Source organism: Peromyscus californicus, unplaced genomic scaffold (assembly GCF_007827085.1).
Source record: "Peromyscus californicus insignis strain IS unplaced genomic scaffold, ASM782708v3 Scaffold_17__1_contigs__length_78620276, whole genome shotgun sequence".
NCBI lineage: Eukaryota > Metazoa > Chordata > Mammalia > Rodentia > Cricetidae > Peromyscus > Peromyscus californicus.
Genome location: NW_026294469.1, coordinates 28,093,823 through 28,112,901, shown reverse-complemented (window position 1 = coordinate 28,112,901; position 19,079 = coordinate 28,093,823). Strand labels below are relative to the sequence as shown.

The 19,079-nt window shown below is 42.0% G+C and overlaps 1 protein-coding gene across 2 annotated transcripts in view; it reads right to left on the bottom strand.

The window, feature by feature from the left end:
* Nucleotides 1-2,000: 2,000 nt before the first annotated feature.
* Nucleotides 2,001-19,079, bottom strand: part of Ndfip1 (Nedd4 family interacting protein 1) — a 50,561-nt gene continuing 33,482 nt past the window's right edge. Inside the window, exons 4-8 of one of the 2 annotated variants that reach the window (XM_052742058.1) lie at nt 18,699-18,786; nt 17,710-17,834; nt 12,547-12,613; nt 9,225-9,330; nt 2,001-2,960 (exon numbers count right to left, since the gene is read on the bottom strand). In XM_052742058.1, coding sequence (XP_052598018.1) covers nt 9,227-9,330; nt 12,547-12,613; nt 17,710-17,834; nt 18,699-18,786 — 384 coding nt within the window. In that variant the 3' untranslated portion in view covers nt 2,001-2,960; nt 9,225-9,226. The remainder of the gene's footprint in view (nt 2,961-9,224; nt 9,331-12,546; nt 12,614-17,709; nt 17,835-18,698; nt 18,787-19,079) is intronic. The other variant, XM_052742057.1, reaches the window with a different exon arrangement.

Genomic DNA, 19,079 nt, shown 5'->3' with positions numbered 1-19,079 from the left:
TTAATAAGGAAATTTATTAATGCCTTTTGTTGCCACACAAACAATTTTGATCTTTCTAGAAAAAGAAACAATTACAGAATCCTTTATGCATAAGCATGCCTACTTCAAATGGCAATTAGACACAGAGCTCTGTGGCCCTGAATGATCCCTGGTGCTGACTCAAGCCAACTTATTCTAAACCTTCAGCAAATACTGTTTCCTTCCTATCTTCTTCCAAAATAATTTATTCCAAATCTCTACCCTTTATCCTATTTCACACTGTTCTGCAAGACAATTTTAATAGTTCTGCATTTCTCTATTTATTCAGGCTGTTTTCATTCAGGAATTTAGACATAAGAGGTCGTAAAAACATCTACAGTCTACTGCTGGTGTAATCTAGTGGTGGGGGATTTCAGAGATTATAACCTTTAAACAAGCACACACGGCTGGACGTAGTGGTAGACACCTCTATGAGGCTTCAGCGGGAGGGCCGAGAATTCAATGCCAGCCTGGGCTCTACAGGAAGCCCCCAAACAAAACAGAACAAGAAGAAAACAGCATTAACAACCAATAACCTGGTGGCAATTATTGACGTGTCAATCTAGGCAGGCTACAGTGATACACACCTTTAATGCCAGCAACTCAGGAGGCTTGAGAGCTGATACAAGTTCAAGGCCTACTTGGTCTACACTAAATTTTAGGCCAGTCAAAGCTCCACAATGAGCATCTGTCTCAAAAAAAAAAAAAAAAAAAAAAAAAACCTAAGTAAAATAACACAACATACACACATACATAACAAAGCAATTCCAGAAGGCTCTGATGCTTCTGTGCATTGTATATTGACACTCCAAAGACTTCCTATGTTGTTCCCAGGCAGCAAATGAGCACTTAAAAATTTATAACCATTATAAATGCTAGTGCTGGTTTATGAGGTAGTTTGACAACCTTGTGGCAATATTTTTCTTCATATTTCATCTAAATAGAATACGGGGAGGGGGAGAATCAAATGGTTGATATAACCACCACTAGTCTCTAAACTCAATACAAGCGAACAGGAATAAAGATGTGGAGGAATGAAGGTAGGACTTAAGTCACAGGTTGTGTTGAATGGAGAAAAGAGCCAATGGTCCACACAGGCTTTCTATGGTTGTGGCTCCAGAATGAAGCCTCCTGGAAATTCCACAGCAGCTTCTGCAGGCTCTCCATGTTCTTCCTCCTTTGGTCCACTGTCTTTTGTAGGGGCAATGTTCACATATTTGTAGGAAGGTACTGAGTGAGATATGAAAGAGGAGACTTCTACTCCAGTTTGTGAGTGTACAAAAAGAACTGTGTGCAGAAGTGCAATCATAGTGTGTTGGCTAGTTTTACGTCAGCTTGACACAAGCTAGAGTTAGGAAGGAATCTCAATGGAGAAGATATCCCTCACCCACCAGATTGGCTTGTGTGCAAGTCTGTAGTGCATTTTCGTGACTGATAATGGATGCGGGAGGGCCCAGCTCACTGCAGGTGGTGCCAACCCTGGGCAGGTGGTCCTGGGAGGTATAATATAGCAAGCTGTGAGAAACCAACCAGTAAGCAGCACTTCTCCATGGCCTCTTCTCCAGTTCCCGCCTCCAGGTCCCTGCCTTGAGTTCCTACCCTGACTTCCCTCAGTGATAGACTCTGCTGTGGAACTATAAGCTGAAATAAACCCTTTCCTCCCCAAGTTGCTTTTGGTCATAGTGCTTTTTTGAGACAGGTTTTCTCTGTGTAGCCCTGGCTATCTTGGAACACACTCTGTAGACCAGGCTGTCCTTGAACTCAAGAGAGCTCTACCTGCCTCTGCCTCCTGAGAGTTGGGATTAAAGGCGTGCACCATCATACCTGGCTTGGTCGTGGTGTTTTTTTTTTCACAGTAATAAAACCATAACTAAGACACAAAGTTTTAATTTTTAGAATATATTCTGTATTACTGTGTAAGATTAGAAAATGTACTCACAATCAGCAACTTTAAACTCCAAAATTAAACACTGATTACAGTAAAAGGTGCTACACAAGAGACATTTATTAATATTCTATTGTATTTACAGTTTAATATAGCAACCAAAGTGAGCTAGCACTTGGGCAGCAAGCACATCATTCTACAGTTATAACAGTTGTAAAAGCAAGGAGTACAGAATGTTAGGGATCCTCTCAAAAGTTCCACACTAATTCTTGGTTCCTGACCCTCTGGGATTCTAGCCACAGTTTTCAGAGTAATATTTAGTATTTAATCTGAATTTGTCTTTGCCCTTTCCATTTTATATACTGACAAACACCTTTAGAATTCCTTTGTACACAGAACTACAGAATGAAAAGGTAATTTCTGAATATAGACTATGAAAAATTAATGCTTATTTACCAATTGAGAACATTTTTTGTTAACACTACAATGAACTTTGCACTATGGTTTTGCTTCCAGATGTTCACACACAGTACAATTAAACATATTTCTAGATTAATTTGAACAGGAAATATGGATTATATGCAGAAATGCAGTCATAACCAAAGTTTTGACTTTTGAGAAAACCCCTTTTCAAACAGCCAGCCTTATGCATAGCTTACACTAATCTGTAATTTCAAATCTGCTTTGAGATGGAGAATGAAAAAAGCAAGATTGCCCCCTACTGACTACAGGGACATGGCTCATGCTATTTAAAATGACTACAAACAATATATAAGGCATTATTAATAATACATCACAGACTTGATTGCAAGAGCTTTTTCAAACATTAACCACTAATGATTCGATGATTACAGAATTCTGCATTAACTATTAACATTTTACACCTAGGAACAAATAGAGAGAAATGATCTTTTTCAACAGTACTTTATTTTTTAAAGCAGGTGACTGTTCCTCCATTCTGGTGGTGATTCACTTCCTGCAGGTGCTCTTTCGCTTCTCGAAGGACTTCATCAGTGCAGGAAGGCCTTTGCCAGAAAACATCTGCCAGAGAAGGACACTGCATAGTCAATCTCTAGTTAGCCTGTTATTCTGGCTCAGAGCAGGATGTAGTCACAGAAGACAAGATGCTGTATTTCAACATAATTTGAAGATGACCATACATGGACATCCTAGTAGCCAATAAACCGTCAACTTTCAGTTCTTAACATTAAGCCCTCCACACCCCCTCTCTAAAGATTTGACACTCTCCAAATAACTGACACTCTCTCAAGATTTACTTTATGTGTGGTATGGGAGCCCATTTTCAGGTTCCTCGTGGCTTTACCCACCAGGTTCCCATAGAGGATGATTAGGACCACGGGCCTGAGCGCAGGTGTCTGAGATGGTCTGCACTTGGCTGGGCTGGGGGAGGAGGTCTTTTGCTCCACCCCTTGGCGTCTCTATAAAAACCCTGGAGCAGAGACAGGCCGGTTGGAATAGGTTCCAGGTCCTCTCGAGACTATCCTTTCTTTTCTGTTTATCTCCGCAATAAATCCTTCTATCTAATATTTCCTGCTGCTTGCACTCAAGAAAACTCTGGGGAACTGTGGGGGTGGTGGGTAAACGCCCCACAGTATGGGGGTGTTTTGTCTGCATGTGTATCTGTGCACCACATGTGTGCAGTGCCTCAGCGATCAGAAGAGGTACTGTATCCTCTGGAACTGGAGTTAAAGATGGTTTTGACCACCATGAGGGTGCTAAGAATTGAACCCCGGTCCTCAGGAAGAGCAGTGAGTGCTCTTTAACTGCTGAGCCAACTCTCCAGTCCCCGTATGTTCTCTCTTAAAAACAAGATCAGGGCCGGGCGGTGGTGGCGCACGCCTTTAATCCCAGCACTCGGGAGGCAGAGCCAGGCGGATCTCTGTGAGTTCGAGGCCAGCCTGGGCTATCAAGTGAGTCCCAGGAAAGGCGCAAAGCTACACAGAGAAACCGTGTCTCGAAAAACAAAAAAACAAAACAACAACAACAAAAAAAATCCCCCCCCAAAAAAAAAACAAGATCAGGAGTTTCTCACTCCTTTCTCTTCTGTTCTAAGCACAAAACGGAAGTGGCGATTCCTCATCTACAATTACTCTCTTTAGGATAGACTAAAACAGGACCATTTCCTAAAACACCTGTTGTTACCATTCACTTGACAATTCTGTCAGATCTCACACAGGAAAATTCCAGTGAGGATACTAGTGATGTTACTCTCTATGTAAACTGTGGCAAAGTTAAAAAGTGAACATAAACCCACCTGTCCTATCAAATATGCTGTAGAAAATTTCAAGAACCATTATGTTCGGGAAGCATGTTTTTCAGAATATATGCAATTCCTAACCAACTTTTAAAAAGTAATAGGATAGAAATGTATATTTTTAAGGTGATGTCTGTGTCTATGTGTGTCTCTGCCCTCCTCTCCTGCTCTGGGAACTGAACTCAGGGCCTTGAATGCTAAGCAGAGATGTGTCACTGAGCCATGTTCCCAGTCCTGTACATACATACTGGTTTAGTTCTTGTGGAAGCAGTGTGGGGAAAAATGTCAAGTACACTAACGAGGCACACCAACTACTTTAACAAGTATAAGGAATTACTTTTTGGCACCCAATACTGGGTGACAACCAGATAGGCCCATCTAGAAGTCTTTTAGTGTCCTTTTTTCCATCTCTCCAGATTACGGTAAAAACCACACAGATCCTTGCTGTTCCTTTTGTCTTGTCTCCCCTTAGATTGTATAAATTTTTTAAAAAAGATTTATTTATTTATTATGTGTACAGTGTTCTGCCTGCAAGTATGCCTGAAGGCCAGAAGGCGGCACCAGATCTCATTACGGATGGTTGTGAGCCACCACATGGTTGCTGGGAATTGAACTCAGGACCTCTGGAAGAACAGCCAGTGCTCTTAACCACTGAGCCATCTCTCCAGCCCAGATTGTATAAATTTAAAAGGCACCAACATGCAAAGAAGATTCAACAGTGGGGGAAATGAACATAATCTTTTACAACTGTCAACATTTCCCACGACTCCAAATTCAGCTGTGTCTGGTAGACCACTGATATGACTGATCCAAGTGTGCCTGTCTTTTACATCAAGAAGACAAAGTGACAGATAGACCACACTATTGACACCACAGAGGACTGTCAGAACTGGAAAAGTGAGCAGGAAAGGAAAGCTTATTGCTACAGCCCGGAGGCTGTTGTAATGAGGCCTAACAAACTCAGGTCATTTCACCTTTATCAGCTTTGTTTAACAGATGAACCAATAGTCAATGACTACTAAGTCACAGTGCTGGACACACTGGAGTACAGCTAACTTCTCCAGGTTTTTTTTTTTTTTTTTTTTTTTTTTTTTTGGTTTTTCGAGACAGGGTTTCTCTGTGTAGCCTTGCGCCCTTCCTGGAACTCGCTCTGGAGACCAGGCTGGCCTCGAACTCACAGAGATCCGCCTGGCTCTGCCTCCCGAGTGCTGGGATTAAAGGCGTGCGCCACCACCGCCCGGCACTTCTCCAGGTTTAAACAGCTTTAACAGTATTCACAAATTCGAAACCTGACACTCAGCAGTCATTTAAAATCCTGCTGGAGGACCCAGACTGAAGAAGAAAGGAGAGTGAGCTGAGCAGCAGCACTCTTGCATCCCTGCTTCTCAAATGCAGGATGCAGCATGACCAGCTGGCTCAGGTCATGCTCCTACACCTTCCCCACCACTGTCTCCTCAAACCGGGTATGAGGCACGGTTCGCCCCTTCCTCTTCAAGTTGCTTGTTGGGTGTTTGGACACAGTAACCACTGCAGCGGGTTTGGTGGGTGTTTGGACACAGTAAAGTAACCACTGCAGCTGGTTTGGTGGCATGCTTGTGATCACAGTGGCACTGAACTGAGTAAGGAGGAGTTCAAGGCCAGTCTGAGTTATCTGTGTAGACAATGTCTTTAAAAATAAAAAAAATTGCTGGTTAGTGGTGGCGCACACCTTTAATATTAGCACTCAGGAGGCAGAGGCAGGTTGATCTCAGTGAGTTTGAGGCCAGCCTGGGCTACACAGAGAGTTTCAGGACAACCAGGGCTACACAGAGAAACCCTGTCTCAAAAAACAAACAAAACAACCATCAAAAACAAAACAAGTTTGTTTTTAAAAAAAATCAGAGCAACACTAAAGGGACTCAGCAAGTTATGTGTGTATATATAATATATATGTGTGTAACAAAATAATTAAAGATGAAGTCATGTATTTGACAGAGAGCTGTGAGATGCAGCAGTAGTTGGAGGGGAGAAGAGGTGGAGATGTAAATACAGTGCTCATGTATGAAATTCTTAAAAAAAAAAAAAAGTAAGCAATAACCTTTTCCTCTTCAAGTTCAGAAGTAAAAGGGTTAATGCAGCTAAAAAAAAAAAAAAAAAAAGACAGCTCCACGGTGCTTCACTGTGCAGTCCTCTGGAGTGCCACTAGCTCAGCACCATCCACCACCTCCAGCACAGCAGCTGCCTTCGCTCCCGGCCAGCACCAAGGTGTACTCTACAAAGCACACTTTCCAGTGAAGGAAGGACAGGCTCGCTTCTGAGTAATACAAAAGGTGCATTTTTTGTTCTTCTGCTTCCACAGCCACACAAGTGATGCCACTATGCCCACCCACAGAGACCCCCTTCTGACTTTTCTTATAAAGAGGGAAAAGTGTTGACTGAGCTAGTTAGTTAACTATATACTTTTTCATTTGTTTTTTTGAGACATATTAAAAGCTGGCCCTTAACTCACTACCTACCTTATCTAACTTGGGCCTCAAACTTCCCATCCTCCTGTCTTCCCAGTACTGGAACTATGGATGATGGCCAATTAGTGTACCATTTTCCCCTGGAGCCTGAGGGAGTTGTAAAAGGGTGTTTGAGTACTCTCTACCACAGTCAGAAACTGTAACTCCTGCTTCAGATGGTTAAAGATGGGCCTTTTTATTTAAGATACTTATGGGCCAAGTGGTGGTGGTGCACAACTTTTATCTCAGCACTTGGGACACTGAGGCAGGTGAAATCTGAGTTTGAGGCCAGCCTGGTCTACAGAGTTCCAGGACAGCTGGCAACCAAAACCCAGCCCTCTGAAAGAGCAAGTGCTCTTAACTGCAAGCCATTGCTCCAGTCCCCACAGATGAGTCTACTGGGATCACTTTATAGGTATTTTTGTTTGTCCTATATCTTGGATAGCCTAAAGAAGTCTCTATTTTTTCTGTGTTTTTAGACAGAGTCTCTCTACATAGACTAGGCTGGCCTCAAATTCACAGAGATCTGCCTGATTCCCATCACAGCCAGTAAGAGAAGTCTCTATTCTAACACCCTCTTCTATAAGCACCAAATTGAGTTCAGAATGAAAGGTGTGTTACTTTCTGCCATGGAGTTACTTCTGAAATTCCTTACCTGTGTCTTTCTGGCACAGGTAACCCACAGCTAGCTTTCAATGAAGGGTATCACCACCAAAAAAATCAGATGCAATGAAGTAATGGCGTAATACTTCACACAATGAGGTTTTACTGTAACTTCTAACCAAAATGTCTGTCAACTAAAGAAAGCAAGTGTTCTACATGTGGATCTGGACAGAGATTTTAGTCTTTTCAATAAACAAGGATCACTCATACCTATTGAACCTTACCATTTCCCTCCAAGGATTCTCCAAGAGCCAATTGGTAGGGAAGCAATCCAAACTGTGAGCACTGCTTTCAAATCCCATTCCCTTCCCCTGGCACTCTAGACTCTCTGGGCATATCTGAGTGATGTCACACCAACCAGTACACTGATACTGTCTGGTGCCCTCAGATAGGGCCTCTCACTTACCTGTGTGCCAGTTTTTTGTTTTGTCTTGTTTTTTCTTTTTTCTGACTACCTCTAAAGCACACTGCAGCAGCCCTGCTCAAACCAGTTCCTGACCAGCTCCCACAGCACTGTCCTAAAGACTGGTGCTGCAAATCATGGCCCAGCAGATTCATGACTTTCAATCTAGACAACTCGGAAATATCCCAAAAATTTTAAAATCGAAGCTGTAGAATAACACAATCCCATCAAAATCCCTAACATAGGAAAATGGAGTGTTAGGCAGTCCCTCGTCCTTGTTACTATTTGTTCTACATTAGAAGATGAACAAAGTACGAAATCCCAGAGCATACTCAAACCTTCCCTGCTTCTCCTTTTCCTCCGTTCCCTTTTCAAGGGGGAAATCAAACCCCAAGCCTATCAAATGTCCTTGAAAATGAGAAATGAAGACAAGAGACAGTGAGGTGATCTCAGTCCACAGGGAAATTCAGTCATCATCCCATTCCCCAGGATAGGTAAGTCCGTCCCATTAGGTTACTGTGGTTAGCAGTAATGCTTTGGAGAGATACTAGGTGACTTCAGCACTGTTTACAAAGAGAGCCCACAGACATCCTGAAGTCTGAGCTGAGCTGAAGTCTGTTTCTGCTCTCCACTATGGCTCAGGAGACTGAAGTGCTCTCCCACATGAGCCACAAGTTGAACTCTACCTATCATTTAAGATTTGTGACAAGTGCTACACACAGGTATCACAAGGCCTTTTCTGGGCCTTCCGTCAGGTGGTGCTTAAGACTTCATTCTATCCAACACACAAATCCCCAAAGCCCAAGAGGCAAAGACTCCAGCTCACAAAGGCATTGCCTGCCTGTCAAGAAGGCCCTCTGCTATCTTCTTTCTCAAGCTACCTCCCCTTCAGGTAGCTGCTGGTGAAAGACGGGAGTCAGCCATTGGGGAAACCGTGTGAATCAAACACAGTTCAGGGTTTAGGTCTGTTCCAGGTGAAGGACAGGGCTCCGCACTTCCCTTGGATTTGAGCTTCCTTTCTACCAGAGTGGTAAAATCTGGGTATGACCTGGAAACAGGCAGCAAAAAAGGCTCACGGACTAATTTCAAGAGATGGATGCCTTAGTGGGCTTGTCAGTAGTTCAAGCAAAAGGACTGCTTCAAATGTGCCTGCCAACATCCCTCAGAGCATCCTGTGCAGGGAATTCTGGGCTCTGTGAGATTAGGGAAGAGGGAGGGGCCTGACAGGCTCAGTCACACCATCAATACCCTACTTGTTCCCTACTGCTACTGTGCCCCTTGCCTTTATGTTACCAAAACATTTCTCTCTTCCCCTCCTCAACAGCTTTCTGCAGATGCCAACCCTCCAATCAAGAAGGGAAAGGCAAGGACTTTTTATGCCCTCCTTACCATTTGTAGTACCCCTACCACCGAGTCTCACTCCAAACTGACTGGAATTCTGCAATGTATCACATGATCACAATGGAACTACAGACGCCTCCCCCATCCCTCTAATACCTTTAATAAATAAAGAGAACTCTGGTCCTCGGGAGATTTGAGAAAGTTTCTGGCATCTTCCGAACTTTTGCATAATTGATAAATCCTCTGAGAAACAGGAGAAAGCCTAATTGAAAAAAGAAAAGCCAAGAGTGAACTTGTAATTTCTACATTAAACCCTTCCCCAGAACCATCCCCCTGTAACAGGAACATGTCATTTTCCTGCTGAAGCCTACTAACATGGTCATCGCCAAGGGGCTGTCCTATCAAATTATCTACTTTTCAACGGGAAGACATAATCTCAAGTGTAGACACCTATTTTGCATAGGATCTAATTGGTCTCAAAAGGAATGTAAAATGGGACCAAACATTTACATGTGGAGATCTCACTGGGAAGCCTACAGAATCTCCCTGCCAAGTTCCCAAACAGCATCCACACAATTAACTCCAAAAGGAGAGATTACAGATGGGTTTTGTTGTTTAGTTTTATGAAATATGATCTCAGTACACAGGCTGGTCTCCAACTTGCTATGTGAGCAAGGCTGGTCTTGAACTCCTAATTTTCCTGCCTCCATCTCTGGAGTGTTCTGGGATTACAGGAACACATAACAACTTTACTTTTCTCAAGCATAATTCTAATCTTTTCTGTTATTTCTTTTTCTGCAACAGTACATAATACTGTCCACTAGGTGTCAGCATCCACTTATGTAAACTCCTGTTTTCGACTCTCAAAGGTGGTTTGACAGCACCAGACTTTTACACATTCACCCCTCAGGTGATGATGTGCCCTCCAAAGAAAACACACTCTTGACCTTTCTTCAGAGACACTCTGAACAAGACATTCGTTGAGCAAGATTTCAATACTTTTATTGATACAATTGCATGTTATAAAGATCACTGAATACAATACACTGGGTTTTAATGTATTTACTGACTTGTATACACAATCTTTTCTGTTGTTGTTGTTGTTTTGTTTTTGGTTTGTTTTGTTTTTCAAGACAGGGTTTCTCTGTTTAACAGTCCTCCTAGCTGTCCTAGAAGTCTGTAGACTGGGCTGGTTTCAAACTCACAAAGATCACCTCCTCTGCCTTCCAAGTGCTGGGATTAAAGTCCCCCTTTCTGCTTATAATATGTTAATAGAAGAGAGCAAGAATAATCAATAGTAAAATACCAACCTGTCTTCCATGAAACACTAAAATGAAGATCAATCCTTTATATTGCAAACAACCCATCTGACAATGTTTACTGTCTCTCCTTTGATCCAGAGGTCCTAGGCCACTGAGCTCAACATCCTCCCTAGCCTTTCAGAGTCCATCTGAGAGACTAAATAAGCCAAGAACTGACTCCTCCTGAGCTGCTCTCTTGCCACTCACTGGTACTAAACTTGTGGAACTCGAAGGAGGAGCAAATTCACCCTTCCCCTTTCTGGAGTCATTAGATTCCAGTGAGCAGGAGTAGACAATGTTTCAGTGGAGGAGTCAGGGAAGGGCACTATGGACGACTTGAGTTTTCTAAGTAAGCTGCAGGATCAAATGCAAGGATCTGTTGGCTAAGAAAGGCAGGTCTCAACTCAAGTTCCTGCTAGGCTTAGGTATTAGGCTGAGCAGCCAGAGTCACGAGCAACAGTACACCTACAGCTTTAACAGAGGATTCAAGGTGTGTAAAGCAGGAACTAGACATGGTGGTGGACACATGGGAGGCAGAGGCAGGAAGATCAAAGCAAGTTCAAGGACATCCTGATCTACACAGTGAGTGCTAGGCCAGCCATAGGGAACATAGCAAGACCTTGTCTCAAAAAAGAAGACAGTCAAATTACGAATGTGAACACCAGGCATGGTGGTGTATTCATATAATCCAGTACTTGAGAGGTATAGGCAGGCAGATCAGTAGTTTAGTCATCCTCAGCTACATAGCAAGTTCAAGAACAGCCTGACCTACACTGGGACTCTTAAAAAAAAGCCCACAAAGAAGGCCAGGTGTAGCTGCACAAGCCTTTAATCCCAACACTTGGGAGGCAGAGGCAGGCGGATCTCTGAATTCAAGGTCAGCCTGGTCTATAAAGTGAGTTCCAGGACAGCTAGGGCTACACAGAGAAATCTTGTGATGATGAATCAAACTCAGGTCCTCTGCAAAAACATTATGACCTCTTAACCACTAAGCCATCTCTCCAGCCCCATCATTTTTAAAAGCTCCTGGGTGGCTATTGCTCTGCAGACACAACAACAATAATGAGGGTGGTTTCTGTTATTGTATCACATGTATTTCTTTAAAGATAACAAGGCTACATGAAAAAAAAATTCACCCCAATACTAATTTCTTTGCTTTAATGATTTAGGAAGAAAATAACTTAAAATAAACAAGCAAAGTAGTAATTATAATTTGGAGACTAACAGCCAGACTGCCTTCATGTGTGCATGAACACACACATATGTAAGTATGTAAGAGAGTGTGTGTGTGTGTGTGTGTGTGTGTGTGTGTGTGTGTGTGTGTATATGAGTATGTGTGCGTATAGTTTCCTTTCTAATTTTTTTGTTTTGTTTCTTGGTTTTTGAGAAAACCAAGAAAACAGGGTTTCTTTGGTAGCCCTGGCTGTCCTGGAACTTGCTCTGTAGACCAGGCTGGTCTCAAACTCACAGAAAACCACCTGCCTCTGCCTCCTGAGTGCTGGGATTAAAGGCCTGCGCCACCACTGCCTCACTTTCTGTGTGTGTATATATAGTTTTAAAACTTCCTTTCACTATAAAGTAAGTCTTTTTATCAATGGTGAACTACAGAATTCTGGAAACCCCATAATTTCAGAAGTTATAATGTATTAGAGCTATACATTTTCTGTGGTCTACTGACAGGTCTAACTAAAGATGGCTCACAAATGGACATGAATTAATTCAATTGGTTACAATACATTTGTATTAACTTGGGGTTAAGTTGGCAAACCTTCTGTGGAAACACCTCCTAAGTAGAGACAATCCACCCTGTACTGTCACTAGTCTGCCCGCTGATCACAATAAATGAACTGGAAAAGCACTCCACAGACCTGTTTTAACACGCTACTCTACAGGTGGAGACTCCCTAAACTTCAAGGAAGAAACATCTAAAAACGGCATTTTAAATTGATGCTAAATACAATACAGTGAGATGAGGCTTTACCGAAGTAATTTTAGCTGTCTAATTTCAGACATTTTTGTTTTGTTTTGTTTTTTCAAGACAAGGTTTCTCTGTGTAGCTTTGACCTCCCAAGTGCTGGGATTAAAGGCATGCGCCACTACGACCCGGCAAGACATTTTTTTTTTTAATTTAAGATTTTTTTTTTAAAACTTCATTTTCTTTTGTTAAAAGCACTTACCTAAAACCAAGAACACCCACCAGAGCCAGTACTGGCCATCAAAGTATCCAGGGAAATAGGTGGAAAACTGGAAGAAGAAAAAGAAAAAAAGGCAGAGACTTTATCACAGGCTAATAGAGCAATTTAATTTACTAATTTTGGGGCACACAAAACTCAACTGTCAGCCGGGTGGTGGTGGCACACACCTTTAATCCCAGCACTCAGGAGGCAGAGCCAGGCAGATCTCTGTGAATTTGAGGCCATCCTGGTCTACAGAGCAAGACCTAGAACAGGAACCAAAACTACACAGAGAAACCCTGTCTTGAAAAACCAAACCAAACCAAACCCAAACCACACAACTGTCACTTAGACCATGTACATATTTTTTAAATTTATTTATTTAATGTGCATGTTTTGCCTGTATTGTTGTATGTGCACCACATGCATCAAGCTTGGTGCCTGAAGAATTTGGAAGAGAGCATCAGATCCCCTGGAACTGGAGATACGAAAAGTTGTGAGCTACCATGTGGATGCTGGAAACAAGGTCTATTTACATCTAATTTGAAATTGTTTCAACAAATGCAAATAGACTTCTTCAAATGGAAGAAACTTATAAAGTTCTCTTACGAACTCCTTATTTTGCAAGTACACCAAAGAATGGGTTTTGCTTGTGTTGAGGATGGGTTTGGTATATAGCTCAGGCAGGTTTAGTCACACTCCTTCCCTTCAGCCTCCTAAGCACTGGGATAACACACTTGTGCCACCACACTCAACTCTTCATTGTTAGAAAACCTTTAAAATCTCTGGCATGGTGGTGCATGGCTGTAATTCTGGCAATGTTCCACAAAGCATTTCCACCTAAGCGTGTGTCTAGTTTCACTATATATACTCAGTACTAGAGCTGATTATTTGGTTGGCGTCACTGTCTCCTTGGCCAGTGAGGTCCAAATTGTTCCTAGCCTTGAATTCTGAACTTTGTATCATGTACTTCATGGTAATCCTATACCTTTGCAAGGAACTGGCACAGGGTATTCTTTTGGCAAGTAAGAACCAAAGGTCTCTTAAGAGAGAAAAAGAATACAGATGGTCCCTAACAATAGTAACTAATTTTATGACAGACCAAAGAGCAATATGCACTCAGTAAAAAACCATCTTTTGCATTTGAGTCTTCCCCTAGCCTTGTGATAGACAGGATGAAACAAAGTCTCTCAGGATGCTGGGTAGTAGCCAGCTGCAGCTCTCTGTCAGCCTTGAGATCATGGGGTAAACAGCCAGTGCACTAGCGTACTATGATACTATGCTGTACCATTCGGCAGAGTAAATATATTAAATGCATGTGCAGTTCACGCTCTTCTGTGAAGTACTGCTGTGTTTTAGAGTGATACCTAAACCACCAGCCTTTAACCCTGAAGGGAGCAAGAACTACAGCAACAACTGAGATTCCAGCTCTCCCTGCCAATGCTGATTGCTGATCTAATGAACCTCTATGGCAGGACCTGTTTTTGTGAGGAATGAAAACTTACCCTATTTTTTCTGACTTGCTAACTTATTTTGACCTTGGTTTTCATTTAGATTCCAAAGATACCTAATATTATAAATTCAGTCTATTTAATAGTCTACATTTTTTTGGCCATTCAGTTAAAAATTTTGTGTTTTAATAGATCTGTACTAATGTTACTTCTCTTTGGAAGCCCCTTGTCCAAAGTCTGAGAATTAAAATGTCATATTCCTTCTTTGTCTATGGGAGATTGATATGGGATATCCTTCTGTATGCTTTGATAATGCGTTGCTTTTATTGGTTGATGAATAAAGCTGCTTTGGCCTATGGTAAGGCAGAATGTAGCTACGTGGGAAAGCCAAACTGAATACAGGGAGAAAGAAGGGCGGAGTCAAGCAGACACCATCCTGCCGCAAGATGCCAGTAGACTGGTAATGTCATGGCCACATGACAAAATATAGATTAATAGAAATGGGCTAATTTAAGTTGTAAGAGCTAGTTAGTAATAAGCCTGGGCAATAGACCAAATATTTATAATTAATATAAGCCTCTGAGTGATTATTTTATAAGCGGCTGCAGGACCGGGTGAGAAGCAGAAAAGTTTCCAGCTACAGGAGATAGCTTCCAAGACCCTCATGAATGCTTTAAATGGCAGACAGTTCCAAAGCCTATGCATATGGTCTTTCCATACATATGGACCTTTGATAAAGTTTGATTATGACCTAAGTACAATAAGAGATTAATGATAAGGGCCACTGAAGTAACTAACAATATACTGTGATAAGTTATATAAACATGGTTCATCAAAAAAAAAAATCTTGCTGCCATAAAGAACTTAGAAACCGCAATATAAATTTTTTTCTTTCATTATTGTATGAAAACTTTCACTTTTCACTAAAAGCACGTAGCTTCTCTTTGGCATATCCAAACTACCAGCATCACTATGTCGGCAATTTGGGACCATCACCGTTTAAAATAAGGATTATCAACCACAAGCACTGTGATACCAAGATGGTCTGATAACCAGGATGGCTCCCAAGCAAGGTAATTTTTGAACAGGGTGGCTTGAGAATTTATTCTGTTCTGTATGGTATGCCATTTAAAACTCATGAACTGGGGCCAGGCATGGTGGTGCATGCCTTTGATCCCAGCACTCAGAAGGTAGAAGCAGGTGGATCTCTGTGAGGTCAAAGCCAGTCTGGTCTACACAGCAAGTCCCAGTCCAGCCAAAGCTAAATAATGAGACATTGTTGTAGCTGGATTTTTTCTATGACCCTCCCGGTCCTACAACCACTCAGACCCAAGTAAACATACAGAGAGAGGTTTATTATTTTCAAACTATGGCCATGGCAAGCTTCTTGCTAGCTAGCTCTTATATCTTAAATTAACCCATTTCTATAAATCTACCTTGCCACATGGCTTGTGGCTTACCAGTACCTTTACATCTTGCTTCTCCTGGCGGTGGCTAGCAGTGTCTCCTCTGCTCTTTTTCCTTCCCCTCTTTCTAGTTAGAATGTCCCGCCTAACCTTATTTTGCCTCACCACTAGCCAAACAGCTTTATTTATTAACCAATCAGAGTAACACATATTCATAGCATACAGAAGGACATTACCCATCACATTGTCTTGAAACAAACAAAAACAAACCTTATCCATTGTTTCTGAAAAATTCAGAAGCTGAGCAGCAGAGACACAGGAGGCTCTGTGCATGCATACTTTCTATTCTGTGCGTGTGCGTGTGCGTGTGCGTGTGCGTGTGTGTGTGTAGAGAAGAACCTCAGGTGCTGGTCCTAGCTTTCTACCTTGTTAAAAACAGGGTCTTCCCATGCTACACAGAGACACTAGCTGGCCTGCTCCCTTCCAGGGATTCTTCTGTCTTTGCCTCTCATCTCCTCACAGGAGTGCTGGTAATACAAAGCACATACTACTGTATCTGGCTTTTACTCAGGTTTTAGGAATTCAAAATCAGAACATCATGCTTTTGTGGTGAGCACTTTCCCACTAAGCCATCTCCCCAGCTCCTAATATGTTATTTCTTAATGAAACAACAATTAAAATCTGTAAAAGAAATGACAACTTCTCTTGGACTTGGGTCTTAAAGTCCATTGGTTTTGACTGTTTCTTTGTTCTTCCTAAAGTTCATGTTTTTAGGTGAATATAAATGAACTATCCAGGGTGGGGAAAACCCACAATTACCTAAATTTCAAAGGATTTTAGATTCCTAAAATAGCCAATGAGTTCTCTAGAACTGCTTTGAAAATCTGCAAGGGCCAATTAACATCCATTAGTTATATGTGTTGTTTATGTGTGGTGTGCATGCATGGTGCAAACATGCACCGGTGTGCATGGACACACACACAGAATCCAGAGTGTGTGTATCTTTAGGTGTCTTCCGCTATCACTCTTCACCTCATTTCCTCAAGACAAAGTCTCACTGAATCAGAAGCTTGCCTTTTTGACTGGGCAGTGAGCTCTGGGATCTGCCTAATTCCATTCGCCAATGCTTGGGGGTTATAGACGCATGTAGCTATGCCCACCTTTTATGTGAGTGGGGACTCAAAACTGGGGTCCTCATGCTTGAGAGCAAGTGCTCATACCCACTGAACCATCTCCCCAGCCACAGTAAAACAGTTTAAAATATCCTGGTTTCCTCTGCCAGGCTGACAATAGCAACAAACTCATCTGAAAACTCATTGTTTTGTTTGTTTGCTGTTTGTAGACAGGATCTCCCTGTATGGTCCTGGCAGGCTTGGAACTCATTATGTAACCAGGCTGGCCTTGAACCCACAGAGATCTACCTATCTCTGCTGGGATTAAAGGTATGTCCCCATGCATGGCAGCAAAGTATACTTTAAAAATGTATTGAACCCACTGGTGAATCTGGTTCAACATCCAGGTTTTTCAAGTATACTCTGTAGCAGATCCTGACATGCACAGCAGCTCTATCAGCATCATCAGGCATATCATCAAGGAGTATTCAGAGAACACTGGAGATGGCCAGAGCCCTGAGTTCCAAGAGACTGAGCATAAGCACATCCTGGGCTTATTGAAGAATTTCTAGAACCCTAGGCCAAGCATCTTGTGGACCTAGGCTCCATCTTTGAAACCATTTCTATACAGCTGTGTGGCTTTGAAGAAATTGGAGCTATTTTTTAAAAGTGTCTATATGTTCTATAATTTAAACTATTTTATGCAATATCAACTGGGAACTCACATATCACAGAAAACACACATTGCTATAATTTTGTCAAAAGAAATTCCCTAATGGAGCAGTGGACACTTCTGTATAATCAGTCCTAGAAGGAAAAATTAGGGAAGGGTAGACAATGTGATGAAATTAAAATTTCACGAGAATTAACAAAAAGAATGCCTGCCTTTTCTGAGTCAGCAAAGAACTGATACCCTCTGTATCACAGAAACTCCAGGTGTCCACACCCATCAGCACTTCATACACATCAAAACCACCTGTACTACAGATCATCTCCTAGATCTGAACATAGAACAAGGAGACAGGAATTGTATGCAACTGATTTTAGCTCACTTTATCATGGAATCAGAACAAAGACAAACCAGATTATCACTTTAAATATCAAAATAACAAAAAATGAAAATGGAAGATCAAATATTCAAAGTCCTTCTAATTACTGCCTCTCTCTACGATCTATGTTCTCTGCTATGCAACTTACCCTGACGATAAGGATCCACTTAATTAGAGAGAGACCAAATCCTGAGATGGCCCCATACCTTCCCGCAGCCGAGGTGGTCAGGCAAAAAGACAAGAAAAACCCAATCCAGTTGAAGAGGAATGCCACTGTAAGAGTGGAAGCAGAAGATATGTTAGCCAAGGGACAGGAGTGTTCTCTGCAGCAGCCTCTGCAGCCGCCTCTGCAGCCGTCCTTGACAAAGCATCTCTGCCTCCCCACAAGTGCCCCTTCTTCGATCTCCCTCCAAAGCAAGGAAGGACTTTGTGAATCTCAGGTTGCATCCTGTGTGCTGCCGTCCGTGCCCACCAACCTGCTCCTGTCTTTGCTACCACACAGGTTAGTAAGTAAACTAAACACTTTGGAAAGTAAACTGGAGTCTCCAGATAAACGTGACTCAAGTTACTCGTCCTCCTGCTCTGTGTCTTCTAACAGCTCATAGCCATCACTTCTTCTGCACTGCATTTTGTGTTTTAATAGAGCAAATAAAATAGGTGCTCACTGGTAAGGGAGGTGCATAAAAAGATGAATATAAAACAATATTAAGAAGGAGAAAGTCAGATTGACTTTGAACTATCAGAAAAATAGAAATGTACGGAACAAAATCCATCAGACAAAGTTTTTGCATTCCTACTCTGCTGCCTAGGTATAAGCAGCAGTAACAGCAATGGGCCCGGTGGGCCTGGAAGATGAGACTTGGCGTATGTTAAAAATGAAGCATCTTGCTGGGCGGTGGTGGTACACGCCTTTAATCCCAGCACTTGGGAGGCAGAGGAAGGCGAATCTCTGTGAGTTCGAGGCCAGCCTGGACTACCAAGTGAGTTCCAGGAAAGGCGCAAAGTTACACAGAGAAACCCTGTCTCAAAAAACAAACAAACAAAAAAAGCAGCATCTTAACTCCTTTAATCATACTTTCCACTGATGAATTCAGAGCACTTGTGTTTGTAGGAAGTGACTGCTGTGTATATACTTACTGAAAAAAGTTAACATAAAAATCCCATCGTTTCCTATCCTCAGCTGGTCAGTATCATCAAAATCATCCCGACCCACAAAATCTTCATCCTAAATGAAGGAAAAAGCATAAGACAAAGTCACGATGAATTATTTCTAGACAAAGGAATGACATCAGGAAAATACAAGGAGTGAATACAAGTATCTAGGAGTGCATTTATTACTGTGGTTGAATTCAGAGCTTTAAACGTTCAGCATCTTAGTAACTCCAGCTTTCCAAACTATTTTTTATTTATAGTCCAAGTTACTATTCTTATTATTAGTTATTATTTGTGGGGGAACTGAACCTAGGATCTCACAAATGCTAAGCAGGAACTCTACCATAAGCTACATTTCTAGCCCCA